The sequence below is a fragment of the Muscardinus avellanarius genome, assembly GCF_963383645.1.
Source record: "Muscardinus avellanarius genome assembly, chromosome: 4".
Lineage (NCBI taxonomy): Eukaryota > Metazoa > Chordata > Mammalia > Rodentia > Gliridae > Muscardinus > Muscardinus avellanarius.
Genome location: NC_137789.1, coordinates 48,150,016 through 48,174,170, shown reverse-complemented (window position 1 = coordinate 48,174,170; position 24,155 = coordinate 48,150,016). Strand labels below are relative to the sequence as shown.

General features: G+C 36.7%; 1 protein-coding gene across 1 annotated transcript in view; it reads left to right on the top strand.

Moving 5' to 3' along the window:
* The window catches only part of SLC26A7 (solute carrier family 26 member 7), a gene marked incomplete at both ends in the record, with an annotated part of 119,095 nt that overhangs the window by 5,794 nt on the left and 89,146 nt on the right, over positions 1-24,155 (top strand). The window contains one exon of the mRNA XM_080693733.1: positions 19,293-19,403. Within this exon, the coding sequence (XP_080549859.1) occupies positions 19,293-19,403 (111 nt within the window). The remainder of the gene's footprint in view (positions 1-19,292; positions 19,404-24,155) is intronic.

Below are 24,155 nucleotides of genomic sequence, written 5' to 3'. Positions count from 1 at the left end.
ATTGTGACTTGTGGAATACTGAAACGCACGACTTGTTCTGTAAGAACCTCATCGAGCGATGTAGGGGATATGAGTCTTCTCCCTTGCATTCCAAGGGATCACCTAGAAATTTTGCTCTAAAACCATGAAAATTTTAAGTTGCCAGGGGGTTTCCTGGTGTTTAAACCACATCATTGTGGGCAGCAGACCAGAAGATGGATGTTCTTTATAATTATGTAGAATGTGTGACAGCACTGGCACCAAAACATATGTGTGGAAGCTGAGCTCCATTGCACTCCTGAGGGCAGCTTAGTGACATGTGGAACAATAAGTGGAAATTCTTGAAGCATACCGCATTACAAAGATTAAAGGCTTGTCTGGGAATCCTTCCCTGCATGCTCTGAGCTTTGGGGATACAGAATCCTTGCATTTGCTATATGTCTCTAATCTAGCTCCCCAAATCTCTGCATCTTCCTGCTAGTGACCTTTCTGTTCTCCAGAAACAATGACAGCTAAATATTTCTGAGTAAGTCCAAAGTATACTTCCACGATCTCCATGAAAATATACAGAGGAGCTAGTGACACTTTTCTGGCTTTTCCTTTCTCCTTTTTCCTCATCTTGTGGCCTATTCCCTCCCTATACACCATTCATCACTTCTGATTTTATTTTTATTTTTCTTCGCTGTATAAAAATGATGATTCAGATATTTAAGCACCACTTATTAAAATAATGCTTCCTATAGTATTTAGTTAGAGTTGTCCATGTGAAAGACCCCTGCCCCTCCTTTTTAGGGTGTGCAAAATTAAGCAAGGTGTGTAGCAATAGCAGTGAGCATGAGGTTAAAGTGTGTGCCCTCCATCGTCAACAGCCTCTGTGTTTCTCAGCTAGGATCCACCCCTGTTGCCTTTAGTAACTATACCTTGTATTTATTTTGGGAAACAATGCCTTTTCAAATTTTAGTGCACATTCTTGAAATGAAATCCTGCTTTTGGCTCTAGTCATGGAGTCTATCCAGGATGTTCAATGGACAGAACATCCCTAGACCAGGTCTCTCAATTTCATTGCTCTTTTGGCACCACCTAGGGGCTTAAAAAATCATTAGTGCTTAGATCCCTTCTTGAATAATTAAATCATATTTTTTCTAGAGGTGATGCTCGGGCCTAGACACCACTTCTCCTCCTCCTCCTCCTCCTCCTCCTCCTCCTCCTCCTCCTCCTCCTCCTCCTTCTTCTTCTTCTTCTTCTTCTTCTTCTTCTTCTTCTCTTATTCTTATTCTCCTCCTCTTCCTCTTCCTCCTCCTCCTCCTCCTCCTTCTCCTTCTTTCTCTTCGCTTTCCTATACCTATCTCAGATTCTTATATGCAACTATGTTGATAGGAGGATCCAGACAGAACTATTGGGCAGGGTGAGGCTGGGAGCCCAAGGTTTAAAAATTGGTACAATTCCATACCCCTGACCAGTGACAGATTCAGGAATGGGATTGCCGTCTAGGCACAGGGACTGGCATACTCTGTAACAAGTCAGTCATTTATTATTTTTAAATTGTTTGGGCAATAAAGATGACCATATCATCAAGAATACAAACAGTAACAAATGCTGATGAGGATGTGGGGGAAATAAAACTCTTATACATTGTTGGTAGAATTGAAAATTAGTACAACCACTATGGAGATTAGTGTAGAAGTTCCTCAAAGACTAGGAGTGGAACCACCATATAACTGAGTTATATCACTCCTTAATATTTTTTTTGTTAGTGGTACTGGGGTTCCTGGAAACCCTTCTACCTCTGGGCTACACTCCCAGACCTATTTTTATATTTTTATTTAGAAACAGGGTTTCCTAAGCCAGCACACGTGGCTGGCTTCGAACCTGCGCGATCCTCCTGTCTCTGCCTCCCAAGCGCGGGGATTACAAGCATGTGCCACCATGCCAGGCCACTCCTTAATATTTTTAAATCAAAGTTATAATACTATAGTGATAAATTTATACCAATGTTTATAGTAGAAAAATTCACATAGCTAAATTATAGACCCAACTTAAGCATCCATCAACAGATGAATGGATAAAGAGACTGGTATACATATAATAGGATTACACTCAAACATAAAGAAAAACAAAATTATGTAATTTGCAAGAAAGTGTATGGAACTAAAGACGATTTTGCTAAGTGAGATCACCCTGTCTCAGAAAGTCAGGGGTTGTATGTTTTGTCTTATATGTGGAAGCTAGAGAGAAAATAGAAAACATAAGAAAATAAAAAACATAGTGGAAGGAGATTGGGGAAAGGAGTTGACGAGAAAAAGAAGGGTTGAGTAAGGAAGCAATTCAAATAATACTATAAAAATATAGAATTTCGGTAGTGGTACCAATTTCACTAACATGTATGGAAAGAAAAGAAGGGGAAAGGGGGTGGGATGCACAAGGAAATACACCATGTGTTGTGTGAAAATGTATGTTTGTATCATACTGAACCTGACTGTGATGTATGTTTAGTCAGTATTCACACTGATATAATCCCAAAAGGCTGACCAAAAAGTTTAGAGAAAGTATGATTTGTTTGTTTACAGTTTTCTTGGAGATTTAGGATTCAGTTTATGGGAGGCTGGGGTCTGCAGATATCAATGCATGGTCATGGGAAAGAGAGAGAGGAGGAGAGCAAGGTTCAGCTCTAACATGAGATTAAGCAAACAAGCATGGTCAAAGACAAAGACATAGTACCTAAGCCCATACCCCCAGGAGCCCAGATTTTCCAGCCACACCCACCTGCCCAGTAAATCCACCACAATGGACTTATCCACTGAAGAGATTACAACACTCATGACTTCATTACATCAGCTCTGAACATTAACACATGAGCTCTTCAGGGGACATTGTGTTTATGTAACCATAACAGTAGATAATTGAAATGCATTAATAAAAATATTTTAAAACATCCCCCATGTGGCCCAGTCAGTCTATATTAGCACATGTATGAGATCTTTCAGGAAGAGACAGCTTTCTCCTCGGAGCTGGAATTGCATACAGTAAGGATGATGCACCTCTGTGTTTTTCTAGTATCTCCCACAACCTGGAAATGAGCTAAGCCAGAGTTGTCACTGCAGAGAGAAGCTATTCTCATAATAGCTAATACACTTTCTACTTGCCTGCACAAAGGGCTTTTTTCTTTCCTTCTATAGGTAGGTTTATGTTTCCTAACCACCTTAATGGCACATTTGAGTGCTCTTACATCCTAAATGTTTTGCACAAATCCTATGAAACCTAGCAGTATACGAATTATCATCCTTTCTGATTTCATGAGGTGAGGGGATCGAGGCTCGGAACATTAGGTGAATTGCCCCCAATTCTCACAGTGCTAAACCTTTTGGCCTCAGTCTTTCCATCTTACTGCCCTTATGCCCCATCACCCCGTATGTTTCTCTTTTGGAGGACATAACCCAGGCCCAGCTGGCTCTGACTCTCAGCTTCCCTTCACCCCAAACCCTCAGGCACACCTGTGCCAAGATAACATGTCACTTTCCTTGATTAAGAAAAAAAAAAAGAAAAGAAAAAGCCCAGGACTTCTCTTTGAAAGCAAAAGAGAGCTCTGATGGTGAGAAGAAAACTAGAACCACAACTTTACCTTGAAAGTCTCTTCCTGCCCTTTTCCAGAGTTGCTGAGGATGGGAGAGGGAGTGTCAGTGAATGGAGGCAGAGATGACACAGAATAAGCTGTTTGAATGATACTCTACTAAAGACGATGGGATGGTGACACAAAGAGTACCATGGGATCTGTAACTAATACCAGAAATCAGAGACTCCTCCTCATTTGGTTTGGTCCCTTTGGTCTCAGCTCTGCTCTCCTCTGTGGGGAGAGATGCCATCTCTCACCTGGACCATCCGCTGCTCACTCAGGCAAGAGTCAACCCCTATTCACTCAACCCCTATTCACCACAGGCTCCTGCAACATAGTTTCATCTTGTCTTAATACCATCTTTCTGAATAAAAAAACACAGTGGTGTTGTTTTATCCCCTTTAGTCTTGATGTTTGATCATGTTTTTTTTTTTCTCTGTACATTTTGTTTTTCATGAGCTAATCCATTTCTGTGTCTTCATTTGCCACTTTTCTACTGGTGATTTGTAGAGATAAAATTTCTAGCCCAATTTTCTTTTTCTAGTCTTAGGTAGAAATGTTCAGTTGCCTATTGGATACATCTTGATATCTCCTAGGAACATTTTTATAACTGAACACATAATTTCCTCTTCTTAAACTAGACCTTAACCTCTCCTTTTTATTATAATGAAAGTTATTCCCTGTCTACACAATTGTCCTGGCCAGAAATCTGGAAATGATCCTTATTTTCTTTCCTTTAAGAGCCATATTATATTAATCATGTTCTATGAATTCTTCCCTTTGAATGTCTTTAAAATACATCTGATGCCCATTGTCTTTGTGGCAACTTCCTTGGTATTAGTGAAGATAACTAACATTTACCAAATGATTAAAATATGCCACGTGCTATGCTAGGCATTCACTGCTTATTATATTAAACTTCACAAAACTATTAAAGAAGTTGATACTGTCATTATCTACAATCCATACATAAAGGAAGACTGATTAATTTTTCTAAGGAAAAATTTTCTAAGGAAAAATCAGTTTCTATAGAGCAGAGAAAGTGCTTAAATGCAACTCTTTTTTAATTTCTAAGCCCAGATTCTACCTTAATTAAGAGCCAACAAAATTTTTCTGTGCCAATTAGGATGTTTATAGTCTTGTTGCTCTATTATTTATTTCAAACTGCAATAAGAATATATTTTGAGTTAGGTAGTGGAGAAACTTTTAGTCTCTTACTGTTCCTTCTATGTAAGGTATGTTCTGGATCATAAAAATTATTATCCTGCTCATCAGAGCTCTGATAGACAGCTAACTACAGCATACTATAAAGCATACTATAATTTATCTTAATTCTTCTAGTGATTAGAGCCACTGATCTTTGATTGGCAATTGCCTATGAACCAACAGAATGTGTGTTCATAGAATTTTGTTTTGACACAATTGTGGTTCTTAAATATGTAGAAATTTACCCTAGGAGACCCACTTGTAATATCGCTTAACCCCATGCCTGCTGATAGTGCAAACCAGACAGCTGGCTATACTGTGGTTTGCTAATCACAATGGGAAGACCACCATAAACCAGTTACCAGATGGAAATGACTTTCATCATTACCCGCACAGTTTGGGTTTGATTTTGTATGTGTAATTCTTGGAAGTGCTTGCCACTACCTAATTACTTTGTTTTAAAAAATACTAAAATCTGTCTCACTAGGGCTTTATATTACTATTAATTATTATTATTGTTATTATTTTCTTTCAAAAATATTTGACAGAATATACAATCTTTTGCTATGTTCTTGGATAGAGACAGAAAAGTATAAGAGAACAATCAGCTCACAAGGGTCTTATTATTTTTTCTTTCCTCAGAAATGTGTACAAAAGTCTATGAGAATATGATCTTGTTATTTCAACCTTGAAGATATCATTCTGGTGTGGGTATGTGAGGGTGGGAACATTTTCTTAATGAAAGTTTATAGAGTATTGGTTTCAGCCACTTTTTGCCTTGAGTAGGTTGCATAACCCTGGGAGTTGCCAAAAAATTCTGTTTTTATTTAGGAGCATGAAGACTAGTACAATCCAATTTATATAACATAACATGGATGTTTGGTGGTAAAAATTGTATCAATACAAAGAACAAAGTGTCAGTTTTAAGAAGCTAGATTTGATTAGCTATAGACATATTATTTGAAACGGTGTTATATGAAATGGTGTTTTCAGAAATCAGATCCTACTCATTACTCTTGCTTTGAAAAAGATGTCAGGGCGACTATATACAAAGGTAACATTCAGGGATTGGCAAACAGTGTCCCGATCTTAGCCAAATTAGTGTGCAAAGTTAGCTCTAACAAAGCTGAACTAGAGCAAAACAGTTTAGAACTGAGATCTAAGGTTTTTAAAGCTAAGGGTTGAATGTGCTCATGGAAAAAGAAAGAGAAACATATCAGAGTTTACTTTGAGGCAGGTCCTGGTCCTTTTATCATGCCAATAGCATAGGTTAAGAAATAGTAGAAGAGAGAAAAACACACTCTTGGACATGGCCTTCTCCACCAGGAAATGTGTCCTCTGCAGAGTGTTCAATGTTGACTCTTCCCATTAGCAACACTCCTCCTGGGCCAGGATGTGGAAAGCTGTGGAGAGAGAGAGGGGTCCAAAAACTTCTGCTCTCCAAGCCAGCTGAGGCTGTGGCACTAGTTATGGAGGCAGGTAGGTAGAGTCCTGACCTAGGACTGAGGTCAGGTTCACAGAGGATAGCTAATACACGCAAGCTCAGCCTCGTGAGTGGAAAGTATAGTGCCTGAGTTTTGACCACCTGGACCAGGATACAAAAGGTAAAACTGAGGAATGCAGTGTCAGAAACTTAGGCAAAGGGCATGAGAAAATTAGAACTAGAACATGGTCCAAGATTCTCAGTAGAAGGTTCTGAGAAATAATCTAAGGCATCCTGCAGCATTGGTAGGTCAGGAGACTTCTAATTTTCTGCCTAGTGTGTGAGCAGGTCTCAGATGTGGATAGGTGACCCATGGGTCAACAAGTAGATGCACCTCTGGCAAGAAAAGGAAGGAAAGAGAGCCCTGGCCAGCAGTTGTCATTGAAGGTGGTGTGTTGGTGACTCCTGTACTCATATTAGAACATAAGATTGGGCTCTGCCCTTCCTGTTAGTTATTTTAGGCACTGGTGGAGTTATATAACTATTTTTATTCACCTGAATATGAAAATCCAAGCAGTTAGTTCAATTTCAGTTTTTTATTGTCTCGCAGTTTTGAAGAAGATGGAGCAATATCTTTATTGATATTGACTTTAAGTATTACCTCAATATTCAGTTTATGGACCATAAGACATTTGAAGTTTTAGAAATATAATCATAATTCATAAAGGGTATTGAATATTCTGCCTAATATTATTTCTATTTTAGCAAAATCATTAATTCAATTAATATTATAGGATTTGACAAGTTAATGAACCATTTTTTGGGGGGTGAATTTAAATAATTTAAGTATTAGTAAGGAACTAAAGTGGGTATAGTGGCCCATACCCATGTTCCCAATACTTGAGAGGCTGAGACAGGAGGATTGAAGATTTGAGGACAGCCTCAGCAATACAGTAAGACTCTCAATAACCCAGCAAGACCCTGTTTCAAAAACAAACCCAAGCTGGGCATGTGGCACATGCTTGTAATCCCCGCACTTGGGAGGTGGAGACAGGAAGATCGCTCAGGTTCAAAGCCAGCCGTGCTGGATTAAGAGACCCTGTTTCCAAATAAAAAGTATAAAATAGGTCTGGGAGTGCAGCCCAGAGGTAGAAGGGTTTCCAGGAACCTCAGTACTACCACCACCAGACACACACACACACAAAGAAAAACCCCAAAATAGTAAAATAAAATGGGCCTGAGGACTTAGAAGTTAAATGCCCTAGGGTTCAATCTTTAATACCATAAAAATTAATAAGGAATCTCTTTAATTTACAAATGTTGTTTTTATATAAAACTATTCTATATCAAGTTTTTAAATCCCAGCAATGTGATCAATGATAATTTTAGAATTTTAATGTTGTAGAGAGGAAGGCTAGTTCTGACAAGAAATTCTCTGGTCTCAATAAAACCTATAATAAAAGCATGCTAGCCAAAGGGTGTTATTTCAGTTCTGCAATCCCTGAAGTACAAATTAAAGTATAAAGTGACAATCATCAGAAATTTGTTATGATGGCCCCTTCTCAGTACTCACCATTTTGCCTGCTCTGATTACTTATGACCATGTTGTCTTGACTTTGTAGCCATGGTTATATTAGTAATAGACACACATACTTCCAACATTGTATTGAATCTATATTTTCACACACACATAAATATGCCCAAGTGGAGGATTTCAGTCCATCTCTTATTTGCAAAGAAAGATCTTCTTGACTGAGAGAACCTCTTACATATAAAATATTCTCTTTAATATGGCATTAAACCTTGAGATACTCTCTAGAGAAGATATTAAATACACTTAAATGCTATAAAAATACTCAAATCACTCAGCTCTTTCTGTTTTGTGAGCAGCATTGGTCTATGAGGTCTCTTCCTTCTGGGCTTTGACTAGAACACTCTTTCTCTTCTCTTGCCTTTCTATGACATTTGCAAGGTCACTCCTTCAGATTTTAAATGTAAACTGCCCCAGTATTTCTCACTCTTATCTTAGTACTTATTGATCCAACTTAGTACACGTTGTGCCTTTCCCCATTTCTCCTTTCTCCTACTCTTTCTAGTCTCTAGTAACCATCATTTTTTTTGTGTGTGTGTGTGTGGTACTGGGGTTCCTGGAAGCCCTTCTCTGGGCTACACTCCCAGACCTATTTTTTATAGTTTTTATTTGGAAACAGGGTCTCCTAAGCCAGCAACACTGGCTTCGAAACCTGCGTGATCCTCCTTTCTCTGCTTCCCAAGCGCTGGGATTACAAGTGTGCGCCACCATGCCCGGCTAGTAACCATCATTCTATTCTCAACCTCTCAAATCCTAAGAGATCAACTTTTTCATATTCTACATATGAATGTGATGAAATAGTACTGGTCTTTCTGTGCCTGGATTACTTCACTTAACGTAATAGTGCCCAGTTCATCTATCTTGTCAAATATGACAGAATTTTATTTTTTCTTTTGGGCTGAATAGTATTTCATTGTTTGAATAGATGTACCACATTCTCTTTATTCATTCATCAGTTAATAGACACTTAGGTTGTTTTCATTTCTTTATATTGATCTTGAAACTTAATATGCATTTGGGTTCATAATAAAAAAAAAACTTCTTAAATACTTATTGAGAAATTGTCAGAGAAATCTCAGCTTTGGACTCTGCCTGTCTCACTTAGACAAGTTCCTTAGCAGCTCTAAGATTTAGTCTTCTAATATAAACATTGAGGATAATTATACCTAGTACCCAGGATTGATTTGAGAAGAAATAAGAAAATATAAAGTGCTCCAGGCAAAATTAAATATAAATGAGGTGTTCAATAAATGCTGTTATTATTACCAACATAAATTCTCTATGGGAATATAAACCAGGAAGTAGAGATTATGAACAAAAACCCTACAAAGGCTGGGCTTTTTATGTGGGTTGTTAATTGCTGTATCTCAAGTGTCTGGTACATAGTAGGTATTTAAATCTATGCAGATGGTTTCCTATCTGCTTTTAGCTCTACTACTGAAGGCAAGAATGTGGAAAATGCCAGCTTTTCAAGAACTCTTCTAAAACAATTAAGCAAGAAAAGTTGTAGGCATCATAAAATATGTCAAGAATACCCCCCATTTGTTAATGATGTGTACTTCAAACTTATTTCTAGCTATTATTGATATCATTTGCTAGATAAATATAATTTAGCATCTTCAGATGTATAAATGTGCATACATTCTTTCTATCTTTCACTTCTTTTACTTTGGCTCCCTTCAACCCACAACAGGCTATCCAGTTAAAAACAAAACAAAACAAACAGAATTAGCAACAAACAACGGGACCAGAAAGAGAAGCCAAATAGCCCAATTAGCATTTTAGGCCTATTACATCATTCTCTTTGGGTGTCTAGGCATATGAGCCAGCACTTATGTCTGTGATTGGGTAAAAGAACATTTTAACAATTATTTGTATCCCCTGGGCCCATGAAAATTCTCATGTAATTTATTGTGCATAAACTGTCTGGGATATTGCAGGAGAAAGGCAATGTGCGTAGAGAAACATCCTTATTGCTTTCGTATGATAGTGGGTGTCCAGGCGCCTTCTCTTAGACTGCACAGTGTGAGAGGGAGTGCTGGCTGGGCAGCAGCTGCATGCTCCAGTCTCACTAGGTGACTGATGCTGGGTCTCTTTCAGAATCAGAGATTAGCAACCTGCGCCCTTCCCCCCGCTTGGTATGCCTTCATTTTCATGTGGGCATCAGTGTTTGTATTACACTCTTATCCACTTGAAGCCTAAGAGCTACCTAATCCTCTCTAGAAGTAGCTGGATTTTCTTTAAGTAGTAAATTAACCTTTTCAGAGCAATTTGGTGATTACTGTCTAGTTTTGTAGTAAAAGTTAAGCCATTCTGAAAAGTGACTCCATCTCACATGTGTAATCTGATGTTTACTTATACAATACTGTCACTGTAAGGCTAAGAAATTACTTTATCCTCCCCATTATAATTTTAAGCATAATTAAGTAATATCCCTTTTACCAAATATATTAAAAGGAGAAAGTGGCACATAAGTTCTGACACTTCTATTAGTGTACTTTCCCCCCAAAAAATAATGCACTGACTTTCAAAGTGCAGTTGGAGAAAACAAATTTATTGCTAACTTGCATTTTTATATCTTTTAATTTTTTTATTGGTGCCTTGTAGTCATACATCTTAATGGGGTACAAGATGGGAGAGGCATACATGTACCCATCACTTATTTAACCCTTCCCCAATTCCCTCCCCATTCCTTCCCCTTCCCTACTTCTCATGTTTGACTTAGGATTGACTTTAATATGTTTGTGAATGTAAAACATGTACATTAGGGAATTTCCCTTTTCACCCCCTCTCATCCCCCTCAGTTAGGTGACCTTATTTGCTCATCTATAGATTCTCCTTCTTCATCTAGAGTTCCTCCTATGACCCATTTTCTTTCTAGCTTCCAAACAAATCCACACAATTATGGCCAATTTATTTTTCACAAAGGGACCAAAAACATACACTGGAAAAAAGATAGCCTCTTCAACAAATGGTGTTGGGAAAACTGGTTAACCATACACAGAAAAAGGGAAATAAACCCCACTTTCTCACCCTGCTCAAGAGTCAATTCAAGATGGATCAAAGACTTTGAGATTAGACCAGACTTTGCGGCTCCATGAAGAGGGTATAGGTCCAACACTGCAACACAAAGGCAAAGGTAAAAACTTTCTCAGCAAGACCCCAAAGGTACAAGAAACTAAAAGACAGATCAATATGTGGGATTGTATTAAACTGAAGAGTTTCGGTAAAGGAACTTCAACAGAGAGTTGACAGAATGGGAGAAAATTTTTGCCAACTATTCTTTGATAGAGGATTAATATCTAAAACAGATAAAGAACTCAAGAAACTTAGCACTAAGACAACAAATAACCCAATCAAAATATGGGCAAGTGAACTAAATAGACACCTCACAAAAGAAGAAACTCAAATGGCCAATAAATGCATGGAAAAATGCTCAACATCATTAGCAATCAGAGAGATGCAAGTCAAAACTACTCTGAGATTTTACCTAACTCCAACTAGAATGGCAGTTTTTCAAAAATCAAACAACAATAAATGCTGGTGAGGATGTGGAGAAGTAGAAACTCTAATCTATTGTTGGTGGAATTGCAAATTATTGCAACCACTTTGGAAAACAGTATGGAGAATCTTCAGATGAATGGGAACAATCTTACCATATAATCCAGCAATACCACTTTTGGGTCTACCCACAAAAACAGAAACCAAACTACCAAACTAATGTATGCATATCTATGTTCACAGCCACACAATTCACCATTGCTAAACTATGGAAACAGCCAAGATGTCTATCAACAGACGAATAGATTACAAAACTATGGGATATGTACACAATGGAATTTTACTCAGCCATAAAGAAAATAAAAATTCCATCATTTATAGAGAAATGGATGGAACTGGAGAACATTATGTTAAGTGAGATTAGTCAGTCACAGAAAGTAAGAAATTGGATGTTTTCCCTAAAATGGAAGCTAAGAAAAAAATGGGGCATTTTTATATCTTGATACTTTCAAGTTCCATTTATATGACATTAACTGACATTCATATATTAATTTCCCTCTTCCCAGATTAAACTCCATATGGGATATACCCCTGGTCTCTCAAAAAATCACTGAGTTCAGATTGCCCTTCTAAGGAACCTTGTCTACTCTGTCCACAACCCCTTCTAGAGGAATTAGAGTCCCAGTCACCCTCATCAAGGTTTTGTTTGCATTCATATGACATCTTACTTTAAAAAGTAGTTAATGCTTAATATAGTGCTATAGGCCTTATTCATATCCATAAAGCCTAGATTCTGTAGCTATAGTGGAGACTACAGAAGGTACCGGGAGGAGCAGAGGATGGTTCATCAAATTTCTCCCAAGCCAGGCAAGATGATTATACACAGGTAATCCTAGTACTTAGGAGACTGAGATAGAAGGATAACAGGTTTGATGCCAGCCTAAGCAAATTAGAGAGATCCTGTTTCAAAAATAAAACAAAAATAAAATCAGGCTGGGAATATAGCTCAGGGGTAGAATGCCATTGGCTCAGTTCCCCAGTAACACACACACACACACACACACACACACACACACACACACATATACACACCCTTCTCCCAAATCAGGTGTACTTATAGCAAAGATCACTTTTTCACTTTTTCTTTCTGGGCTTTCATGCATTCCTGAACCGACTGTCTCTCTCTCCACCAAGCACTAGGCTTTCTTGGAGTAGAAGTTATGTTACAACGCTCATTATGACTCACACATGACTGTCCCTCTTTCCACTTGGATTAAACTTGGCTGAATCAGAAACTGTTCTTTTACCAACAACTTATTTAAAGCTCTCAGCCAAGGCTATTAGTTGCTGATGATCTTAATGCACTATATCGCATTGTGCACTTCCTTCCACATCCCACGAACATGTGGTTTTCTTCCATGTTTGATTCAGATTTGGAAAATCAGGAGCTTCTCTTGCAGTCTCTTTCTTTTCCTAATCAGATGGTCTCAGCATCCAAAGTAAAAATGGTAAGAAAAAAAAAGCAAAGAAATGAGTTATTTCAAGACTTGCTTATTTCATTTAAAAATGTTAAATAAGTTCACCCATGCTATTTCAAATGGCAGAATTTCCTTATTTTTTTAAGACTGAGTAGCATTCCACTTGTGTATCTATTAGGTTGTGTGTATGTAGTAGGTTGACTCCATACCTTGGCTGTTGTGAACAATGATAAAATGAACACAGGAGTATAGGTATCTCATTGACAGGTGGATTTCATTTCCTTTGGGTTGATACTCAAAACTGGGAATGTTGGATATTATGATACTTTTAGTTTTTTCTATTTTTTTTCAGTAATCCCATACACAAATTCCATAATGTCTAGAGCAATTTACATTCCCACCAACAGTGTACAAAAGCTCCCTTTTGTCCACATCCTCATCAACACTTATCTCTCTTCCTTTTTATATTCACTATTCTAACAGGCATGGGATGGTACTCATTGTGGTTTTAATATGCATCTTCTTCATGATTAGTGATACTAAGAATTTTCATTTGGCGAGTGTATCCAGATTAACTAACCCAGGCCTTTTGCTGTCATTTATGTCATTCTTGTCATTTTTCTTTCACATCTAGTCAGACACCTTTGGCTTTGTGACCTGTGCTAGGAAAAATCTGTACTGTGCTTGAGTCACGGGGCCATGGAAGAGATTTGTTTTTAAACATCTCTGAGTGACACATGTGCAGACACAGTAGAATACCGTCTCTTGTCCAATGCCACCACTATTTCCTCACTATTCTTTCTAGCAGTATTCTGAGTCTTCTATGTAATTTCTTTCTCCTTCTTCCTCCTCCTCCTTTTTTGTTTCTTCTTTCTTCTTTCTTTCTTACTCTTTCTTTCTTCCTTTCTCTCTTTCTTCCACCTCCTCCTCCTTCTTTTTTTGCATTGATGCATTGTAATTACACATTATAGTGAAGTTCAGAGTGCAAACACATATATGCACACAGCACTAATTGTGTTTCCCTTTGGTTCACACTCCCTCCCTTCAGATAGTCTTTACATCAATACAAATAACGTCCTGTGTGAAGACAAGTTTATTTGAATAGTTACCATCATCAGATCTCCACTTTCTCTTCCCTCCTCTCCCCAGTTCTCCCTGCCTCATTCCACTAGTGTCTTCCCTCATTTATCTGAGGTCTTCTTTATTTCCTAGTTTCTCTCTAGTTTTCACATATGTGTGAAACACACAGCCTCTCACTTTCTCTGACTGGCTAATCTCACTAACTATAATATTCTTCAGTTCCATCCATTTTCCTGCAAATTACTTAATTGTTTTACTTTTGTGGCTCAGTAGAATTCCACTGTGTATATAGTATTATTTCATAACCCATTTTTCTGTTCATGGACACCTAAACTGGCTCCATAGTTTGACTATCATGAATTGAGTTGCTATGAGCACTTCCATATAATTTCTATAGTGATCTTTTGAAAATGAAACCTCATCACGTTGCTCTCATTGAAAAAACTTCTGATAATTTTATAAATTTAGGATCATGTTTATATCATTTTGAAAAGTCTTCATAAAAATGTTTACATTGTATAGGTTTATGAACAAGATGAGAAAGGAAGTCTCATGAATGTATAAAAGCACCAGTAACCTCCGTCTTGCATTTTTACATAAAAATATACAAGTCAGCCAGACATGGTTGTGGTGCACACCTATAATTCTAGTACTTGGGAAGCTGAGGCAGGTTTGAGATCAGCCTCAGCAACTTAACTAGACCCTCAGCAATTTAGCAGGACCCTATTTCACAGTAAAAAGGGTATAGTTTGGAAGTAGAATGCCTCTGGGTTCAGTTGCCCAGTACCAAATATTATATGTGTGTGTGTGTGTGTGTGTGTGTGTGTGTGTGTGTATACAAAACATATAAACCTGAATCTTGTTTTCACATCTAACTCTCTCTCTCTCTCTCTCTCTCTCTCTCTCTCTCTCTCTCTCTCTTTCTCTCTCTCTCTCTCTCTCCATATATATATATATATATATATATATATTTTTTTTTTTCCAGATTAATGGATATGATTCTAGTTTTTACCAGCTGTATAAAATTTTCTAGCATAATGATATCAAAATGTATCTAAACATCTCCATAGTGATGATCATTTGGGGTTGTTTCCATGTTTAATCACTACATAGATAATCTTGAATATTAAATATAAATTCTTGTGTTGCAGGACTGTAGTTTTGAAAGCATAATATTATGCTTGTATTTATTGCCTATGTGTTTTCTCTTCTTCTGGTCCTCAGAGAATCATCCCTCTCCTGCAGTAGGGCCATTGGTTCCATCAGTCAATATCACTTGCCATGAGGGATAGGAAGGAGCTTTGGCCTGACTAGTGATTTGTACCTTTCTGACCACAACAAGAGTAGCAATTTATTTTCAGGATTTTTGGCATACTTTTGGTGTTTTGCATTAGAAAAGTATTCATTTTGTTATTTTCTAACACAGCTTTTGAGAGTTCACATTACTTACTTAAAAGTCATTTTTGTTGAGGTTAAAATTTATACCTCACTACTTTTTCCAATTTCTCATGTCTCTGAGGCCATCATTTACTTCTGCAGGTGTAGTTTGCTCTTGCTTATGTCCAGTTTGCTCTTCCTCCCTGTAGGTGCTTTGTGATCCATTGACTGAGGATCAGGGTTTGCCTTCTTTGAGCATCTGTGCACATCTGGCTGTTAGGATTTCTCAACAGGAATAAGCAAGGAGCACCAGGAGACAGGAAATACAGTCTATTCTGTTTTTGTGGCCCAGGCCAGTATGAGAGGTGCATGGAGAGAATTTATCATTGTTTTCTCCTGGATATAAGAGATGTTTTGTTCCCCCCAGCAGTAACTCTGCAAACCCACTGGCTGGAGCAGGTCTTCTCAGAGCCATGTTAGGGCTGTTACCTGAGAAATCTCCTATTTTCTGCCCCCTTCTCTTTCTCCTCAAGCAATAGAGAAATCCTAGTTCTTTTTTCTCCAGCTCTCAGTGAGAAGCAAGCTACATTTCTCATCTTTGATTTGTGGGTGCTCATTTGGCATCCAAGAGAATGAGACCAAGCGCTCACAACTGTGGCTTGGACTTTGCACATGTTCCTTCCTGGCCTGGCTGTTTTCTCTAATCTGATTGGTGTATTACAAGAGTTGCTAGAGAGGAAGTCCTAAAGCGTCCAACTTCTGCCATCACAAATTACAAGTTCTTACCACTTGCCTCAGTGCAGAAAACCGTCTTTTGGCACCATCTCACACGCATATCTTTGCTGAGCATACCAGGTGACTTTCCATTCCAGGAACTAAGCCAATTTTTTTTCCTTATCTTCTTCCTTCCTTTATATCTTCCTTGCTTGCTTCTTTCCTTTCTTGTTCTTGGGGTTGAATTTAAGTGTGTTCTACCTATGAGCTATACCCCAATCCCTCTTGTATTTTTATTAGAAAACAGAGTCTCACTAAGTTGTTGAGAACCTCACTAAATTGACAAAGCTGGACTTGAATCTGTGATCCTCCTATCTCAGCCTTCCAAGCATTGGTATTAAAAGTGTACACCACCATGCCCAGCTCTAAGACAACTTTTACAAACACTGTGCCTTTCACCCCATTCCCTCAATCCAAAATGGTCTCCTCAGCTTCACTCTTCAAATATCACCTTATTCTTTTTGCCCATGTATTACACATCACTTAATACTTAGTGTAAGCATTTCCTCTTCTTGAAAGAGTTCTTGGGGCCTGGTCATCACTTTCCTTCTTAATTTTTAGTTATCTTTATGAGAAGTAAAAACGTATGTTAATTATGTTTTTATAAAACCGTACACATGAGGTAGACACATTTTAGAGCCTTTGTATAAAAAATTTCAATCTCGTGTTGTAGAACTAAAAAGGCAATTGATTAATTGCATGGATCAGAATTGCATGAATCCAGTCCTGAGGTAAGACTAGAGCATGAGAAGGAAAATGAAATGCGTAGATCATAGGCCATTTAGAGAGACTGAAGATCTTCCCACCACCTAATGTAAGGCATTCCAGATATTTCCACCAACTCTTTTTAAATCAGAACCAATAGGGTATAAGCTAAAACATAAACAGAAAAAAATTTGAGAGGGGTGAGAAGGAAGAAGGGACATGAAAAAAAAAAGGGAGCTGGGCATAGTGGTGCACACTCATAATCCCAGCATTTGGGAGGCTGAGATAGGAAGATTGCGCAGGTTCAAAGCCAGTGTCAGCTACTTAGTGAAGCACGTTGCAACTCAGTGAGACCCTGTTTTAAAATAAAGAATAAAAAATAAGGCTGGGGTGTTGCTCAGAGGTGGAATGCCCCTGGGTTCCATCCCCAGTACCGCGAAATAAGAAAGAAAGAAAGAAAAAAAGCAAGCAAGCAAGCAAGCAAGCAAGCAAGCAAGCAAGCAAGCAAGCAAAAAGGAGAGAAAGGAGCTAGGTGTTATGGTACATTCCTATAATCCCAGTACTTGGGAGGCTAAGACAGGAGGATTGCTGGTACAAAGCCAGCTACAGCAACCTGGTGAGGCCCACAGCAACTTAAAAAGAAACTGTTTCAAAATTAAAAGGAAAATGAAATTGGGCTGGGGGTGGAGCTTAGAGGTAGAACACCCCTGGGTTTGATCCCCTGTAACACACACACACACACACACACACACACACACACACACACACTGTGGGGAAGACAAGGAGAACACAACACTTTCATAGTTCACTAGGAACCTATTTCTGAATCATAACTGTTAACCTAGAAAATGCCTCAGGACCCCCTTTTCTTCCATTTCTATGGCTCATCCACATTATACTTTCATTTTCATTGAAAAGGTTACTCACAAGGAATTTAAGTAGGTGATTAAAGTAGTAGCCAAACATTGAATCTTTCATTTCTTTCTTTGAGTCTTATTAGTATTTTATATTAGTATTTTCTCTAAATACTATTAGTATTTTCTCTAAATTCCAAACTCTCTTTCTCTCTTGGAATTACCGGGACTTAGTCCTCATTCCTTCAAATGAGAACTTTAAAGCATTCTATTTTTAGCAATTCTAGGCTAAATACAATACTTGTTATAAGTTACTTTCATTAAAACTGTTCAGGGGTATTGGTTGTTAGGGGTTGGGGATATATGGCTTTCCAGTGCTAACCTGGCTCTAAGACCTGTCCCTTGACACTGACCTTCCTCCCAACCTGATCACTGCCCCTCACCATCCCTGTGTGAAATGCAGAGTAGCCTTTGCCACTCACTCTTTTATAATTACTTTTTATTTATTTTTACCAGACTTTAAGACTCCATAACCAACCAACAAGCAATCCAGATGATTTTTTTTTAAAAAAGGGAATGGTCCTTAGTAGGATTTTCACATATTTTAATCATAGCTAAATGTTTTTTAGCACTTGGAAAATATTTGATGTATAACTATGAAGGTTATTTTTAAATATAATTAAATTTAATTTAAAATTGTAAAAGTTCAACAGTAAAAATAATGGTGCTGAAACCAGACTGCCAGGCTCCAGAGTGTGAATAGCAGCCTGGCCTCACACTTGGGCATTCCAGATTCTGTTGCCACCTTCCTCCTCCATTCTCTTTGTAACTTGTGAAGCCTTTTATGCCCAACTGAATACCTAGCATTAAATTAGTAGTCCTGAAGAGGTTTGTCATAATCTAACATAGTAGTCGTTTAATGCAAACAACCAGCTACAGACAAAATAATATTAACAAACCTATAATAACTTACGTTTAGGTTGTGTTGAAACCACCAATGGTCATTGAGACTTGTACAGGAGACTTTTCTATGTGCATGTCAAATACTAACTATATGAGGTGTAGTATGAGAAACTGATAGTTATGAGATGTTTCTTACTTATTCATCCAATATACAAACTTGATTTGTTTTTAATCTAAGAAACCATCCCTCGTAAAACAACTAGAGTCTGGTTAGTGGTAAGTGGATTGGTTCATACATTGGTGCTGTCTTTGTACTACATAACCTCAAATTGGCCATGCAGCCAGACAACTTTGAGTTTGAATCCTTTTTGCCTCAGTCCTGAGTCTCAATGCATGTCAGGTGGGCCGTGGTAAAGCTATTGGTTCTGCCTATCTCACAGATACAACATGCAAATAAAATAGTATATGTGAAAATATTTCTAAAATCTAAGTATATGTGTAACTATTTTGCTATGATACAGTCACACCCACCTTATACCAAAAAGGTTCTCGGAATTGTTGTTTTCTTATAGATGTCTGTGCAATAGGGAAAAAAAGCAATTCAAAAATAGTGGTTTTGGGAATTGAAATATGTACATGAACTGAATCATTTCCCCTTATTTAGGAATATAATGTTAGTTTTTTGTTGTTGAAAAAGTAGGGTATAATCAAATTATGATTCACTTGGCCTTAAGTACACTAAAGCTATTCAATTATGTAATTGGTTGCATCTTGGAGTTACATGGTCCCAATGCTATGGTCTTTTTCACAGGGCTGGCCTTTGCTATTCTCTCATCTGTGCATCCAGTCTTTGGTTTATATGGGTCTCTATTTCCTGCCATCATTTATGCCATATTTGGAATGGGACGACACGTTGCCACAGGTAATAAATAATTCCTATCTATGTTTATGCTTCTCAAGTTACTAAAAAATGGAGCTCAGAGTGACTGTCACTTATATTTCCAAAAATAGTTCTTACTTCACTCCTGAAAACTTCAGCAATATTAGATTTAAATATTTTTGTGTTTGTTTCAAATAGTCACTATATATTGTGATTTATCACTCTATTACTATATAACCAAAGTGATTCTTAAGATTTCTTTGCATTTTTAAGTTGCCTAAAGAGCATGAAAGAAGGGAAACATATTCTGTAGATGATGAAATAGAAGAAATTAAGCACTTGAAAGAAAAAAAGATTATGAAATTTAGTTATTCAAATGTTGAAAAATGTTTCTGTGTATTTAATATTTAGACTAAATGGTCTTCTAGTTTCAAGGGTAGATTCTACAGGACCCTCTAATGCATATGTATCTTACTTGCCTAACTATATTTTCAAATAAAATGTGAACAGTTACAACTATTCTGATAATAGTGGTGTTACTTAAGTCTGAATATATGTCTCATTTGTTGTTTGACCAATCAAATGCTGGACAACATTTTAAAAATGGCTCTTCTTGCCCTTACTTGATAGTAAAATGACCTCCCCAATTTCATATAATCATAGTGAAAGCTAGAAAATTGATTGACTTAGTATTTGCTTCATAAGAAGATTTAATATTAGTTATTATTATGATAAGATAATTCTTTAATCTTTTTAAATTTTTTTATTTGTAAATTGTAGTCATACATTTTACTGGGGTATATGATGGTGGAGGCATACATGTACACATCACCTGATTAGCACTTACCCAGTTCCCACCCCATTCCCTCCCCCTACCTTCTTCTCATACTTGGCTTAGTGATTGATATTGATATGTTTGTTAATGTACATGGTAATAATAAAACAACTTAATATTTAACATAACAATGGAAATATCTTGACATTTCTGCTTATTCTGTGTATGTAAGATCTCAGCCTATAAGTCATATTATTTTGCAACAATTTTTCCAGTGGTCCATTTGTTTTATTGATTTTATTAGTTTCATATTGCTGCTGCAACAAATAAAAATGAGTATAGTGACTTAAAGCAAGCAAAAGTTATTTTACAGTTTTGGAAGTCAGTAGTTTGAAATGAATCTCAAGTGCTAAAACTGAGATGTCAACAGGGCTTCATTACTTTTCACAGTCATGTAGGGCCAAACAACAAATGAGACAAATGCCCGGGTTTAACTAACACCAAACTCAGCCTGCCCCATTATCAGAATAATTATGACTGCTTCCATTTTATTTGATAATGCAGAGCTAGACAAGTAAGATATGTTTCAATTAAATGGTATTACAGAATCAAGGCCTGATGAAACCTCAAAAAAATTTAATCCACACATAAAGCTCTAGGTTAAACTTTTTTTTTTACTTTTTTTAATTCTTGCATTCCTCATCTCATGGCCCTTTGAGCCATCTTCAAGACCAGCAATGCAAATCTCTTATCTTTTGCCTTCATCTTCCATATTTATAGGATCTTGTGATTACATAGTATATACCTGGACAACCCAGGATAACCTCCTTATTGTAAGGTCGTTCAGTTAGCAAATTTAATTTTATTTGAAAATTTAATTACTCTTTGCCATGGAGCATGGCATCATCTTAGGTTCTGGGGATTAGGATGTAGACATATTGGGGTGGCCATAATTTTGCCTACTCCATTGACACATGTACTTTCTCATAAAATAATTTTTATTTATGTACTTTTGATTTATATCAACTGTGTCATGGGAGAAGATCAACATTTAATAGTCATTTGAAAGGCTGTTACCTAAAATATGCTCTATCAATCAGTATTCTGTGGGAGCTGGTTAGAAATACAAAATCCTGCTTTTTATCTCAGACCTGTGGAAGTAGGATCAGCATTTCCACAAAATCTCACAAGTTATATACACCCACAAACACATACACATAGTCATAGCCATAAAATGACAACATTGAGTCAAGACTACAGTCTCATAAGATTACATCACTAAGTGACATCATAGCTGTCCAGCAAAATTCCTTTCAAAGCATTTCTCAGAATATTGTTATTAAAAGATGCATGCATGTATATGAAACAAATATGTATGAATGTGTATATGTGTGCCTATGCATATATTTCTATATAAATAGGTTTCAGAACTATATATATTAGTATATTAAGATCTTTATGTACTCATTTTTTTCTGAGCCTACCTCTTTTAAGTGGATATTATTATTTGCATATTTTAGGTGAAAAAGAAAAAAAACACAGTTACTGAAATTCAGAAAGCTTTTTGGAAGAGCACAGATTAAAGTCACAGATGCATGGTTTATAACTCAGATGTGGCCAAATCTATTTTTTATTCTTATTGGTACACTCTATTCATACATCTTAATGGGGTATAAGATGGTAGAGGCATAGATGCACACATCATTCATTTAGCCTTTCTCCAATTCCCACTCCATTCCCTTTCCCCTCCCTCCTTCTCATGTTTGGCTTATTAATTGACTTTAATATATTTATGAATGTGGCCAAATCTAAAGTCTAAGATTTTTTTCTCCTTGAAAACTGGGTGTTTTAGAATGAGCTTTTCTTAAGCAATCTACAGTTTCAATGCAGTCCCATAAAAATACCAATTTTATTCTTCACAGAGCTAGAGAAAATAGTTTTAAAATTCATAATGAAGAACAAAAGACCTAGAATAGCCAAAGCAATTAAAAAACTTCTGTACAGTAAAAAAAGCAGGTAAGAAAGTAAAAAGTGGGCCTATAAAATGAGAGAAATTTTTTGCCAGCTATGCCTCTGATAGAGGAATAATATCTAGAATACATAAAGAATTTTTAAAATATTAATACCAAATATAATAACCCAGTCAAAAATTTGGCAATTGAACTGAATAGACACTTTTTAAAAAACAGAAATACAAATGGCCAACAAATAAGTTAATGAAATACTCCAATTAGAGAAATGGAAACATAAACTACTTTGAGATTTCATCTCACTCCAGTTAGAATGGCAATCATCAAGAATGCAGACTAATAAATGCTGGCAGAGTTCCAACATTTATTGGGGGAAAGGGACTCTTAAACATTGTTTGTGGGATTGTAAATTGGTACAACCACATGGAGATTTATATGGAGATTCCTCAAAAGACTGAGAATGGAGTCACTACATGACCGAACTATACCACTCCTTGGTATCTTTAAAAAAAAATTAGAGTTAAAATACTGTAGTGACATATGAATACTCATGTTTACAAGAGCCAAGTTAGGGAACCAGCCTATTTTCTCCATCAACCAAAAAATGGATAACAAAAATGTGGTACACACAATGGAGTTTTACTCAGCCATAAAAGAGAACAAAATTATGTCATTTTCAGGAAAATGGGTAGAACCAGAGAATATTATGATAAGTGAGATCAACCAAACTCAGAAAATCAAGGCCACATGTTTTATTTCAAATGTGGAAACTAGAGAGAAAATGGGGGAGAGGAAAGGGACTTCATAAAAATGAGAAAAAAGAGGAGGAGAATAGAGGAAGAAGACGTGGGTAGAAAGAAGAGGAGAGAGAAAATAAGGGTCCAGGAATGAACTGTGTCCAAATACTGTTGTTTGTATATGAATGTATCAACACTAAATGCACAAGGAGGAAGGAGTGGAATACAGAGGGAATTGCATCAAGAAATGTCCTGAGTATTAATGAATGTATCATTTTGAATCTCACTATGTTGCATAATGACAATGCACTAATAAAAACTGAAAATTAAAAATGAATAAGATTTGAACTGATACAAAAGAAGAAAAGCACAAGAATGAATTCAAAATTCTTAAAGCTTATTATTTTTTATTATTCTGCTTCTTAGTGTCATAACAATGAATTTTCACTTTTCAAGACACTTAAATATGTATTTAAAATAGCAAGAGAAAGCAGATTGTTTTAGAATAGACCCCAGAAGCATTTTCTTTTTAACTCAAGATTAAAGAAAACGGCAAAACAAATACTCTCAAAAGATCCCACTACAGTAAAAAGTAAAAATACATAATTTGATAATACCTACATGTACACTTACATAAACTATTTCATTTCCTAGATAATTACTGTAGACATTTTACTGGCTGCATCGTTTACAAATTATCATTTTTATAAGACTCTAAATAAGATGTTATTTAAGCTGGACGTGGTGGTACACGCTTGTAATCCCCGCACTTGGGAGGCTGAGACAGGAGGATTGTGCAGGTTCGAAGCCAGCCTCAGCTACTTAGTGACGCTCTCAGCAACTTAGTGAGACCCTGTTTCCAAATAAAATATAAAAATAGGTCTGGGAGTATAGCCCGGAGGTAGAAAGCCTCTGGGTTCCAACCCTGTACCACACAAAAAATAACATGTTATTTAACAAATTATTAATGAATAAAGGATATTTATGTTCTATTAGGTAAATAATAGGCATTATTTCTTGCTATGATAGTCAACTGATTTTAAGTAGAAAAAACATAGAAACCTATGAATCCAATAAAAATAGTTCTTGAAGATAATCAATATGTGATAATTAGTAGAATTTAGTCATCCAAATTATAGTTTTTGTCTGTTCAGCAATTTAGAGAAATTTAGGAAGACTCTTATAAGACATTCTTTAGAAGAAATGAAAAAAATACTCATAGGTTCACTGAGAACCTATAATGTAGTGGGATTTGCAATTATGTCTTTACATATGAAATCTCATTTCATATATAAATCTCTACCCAAAATTT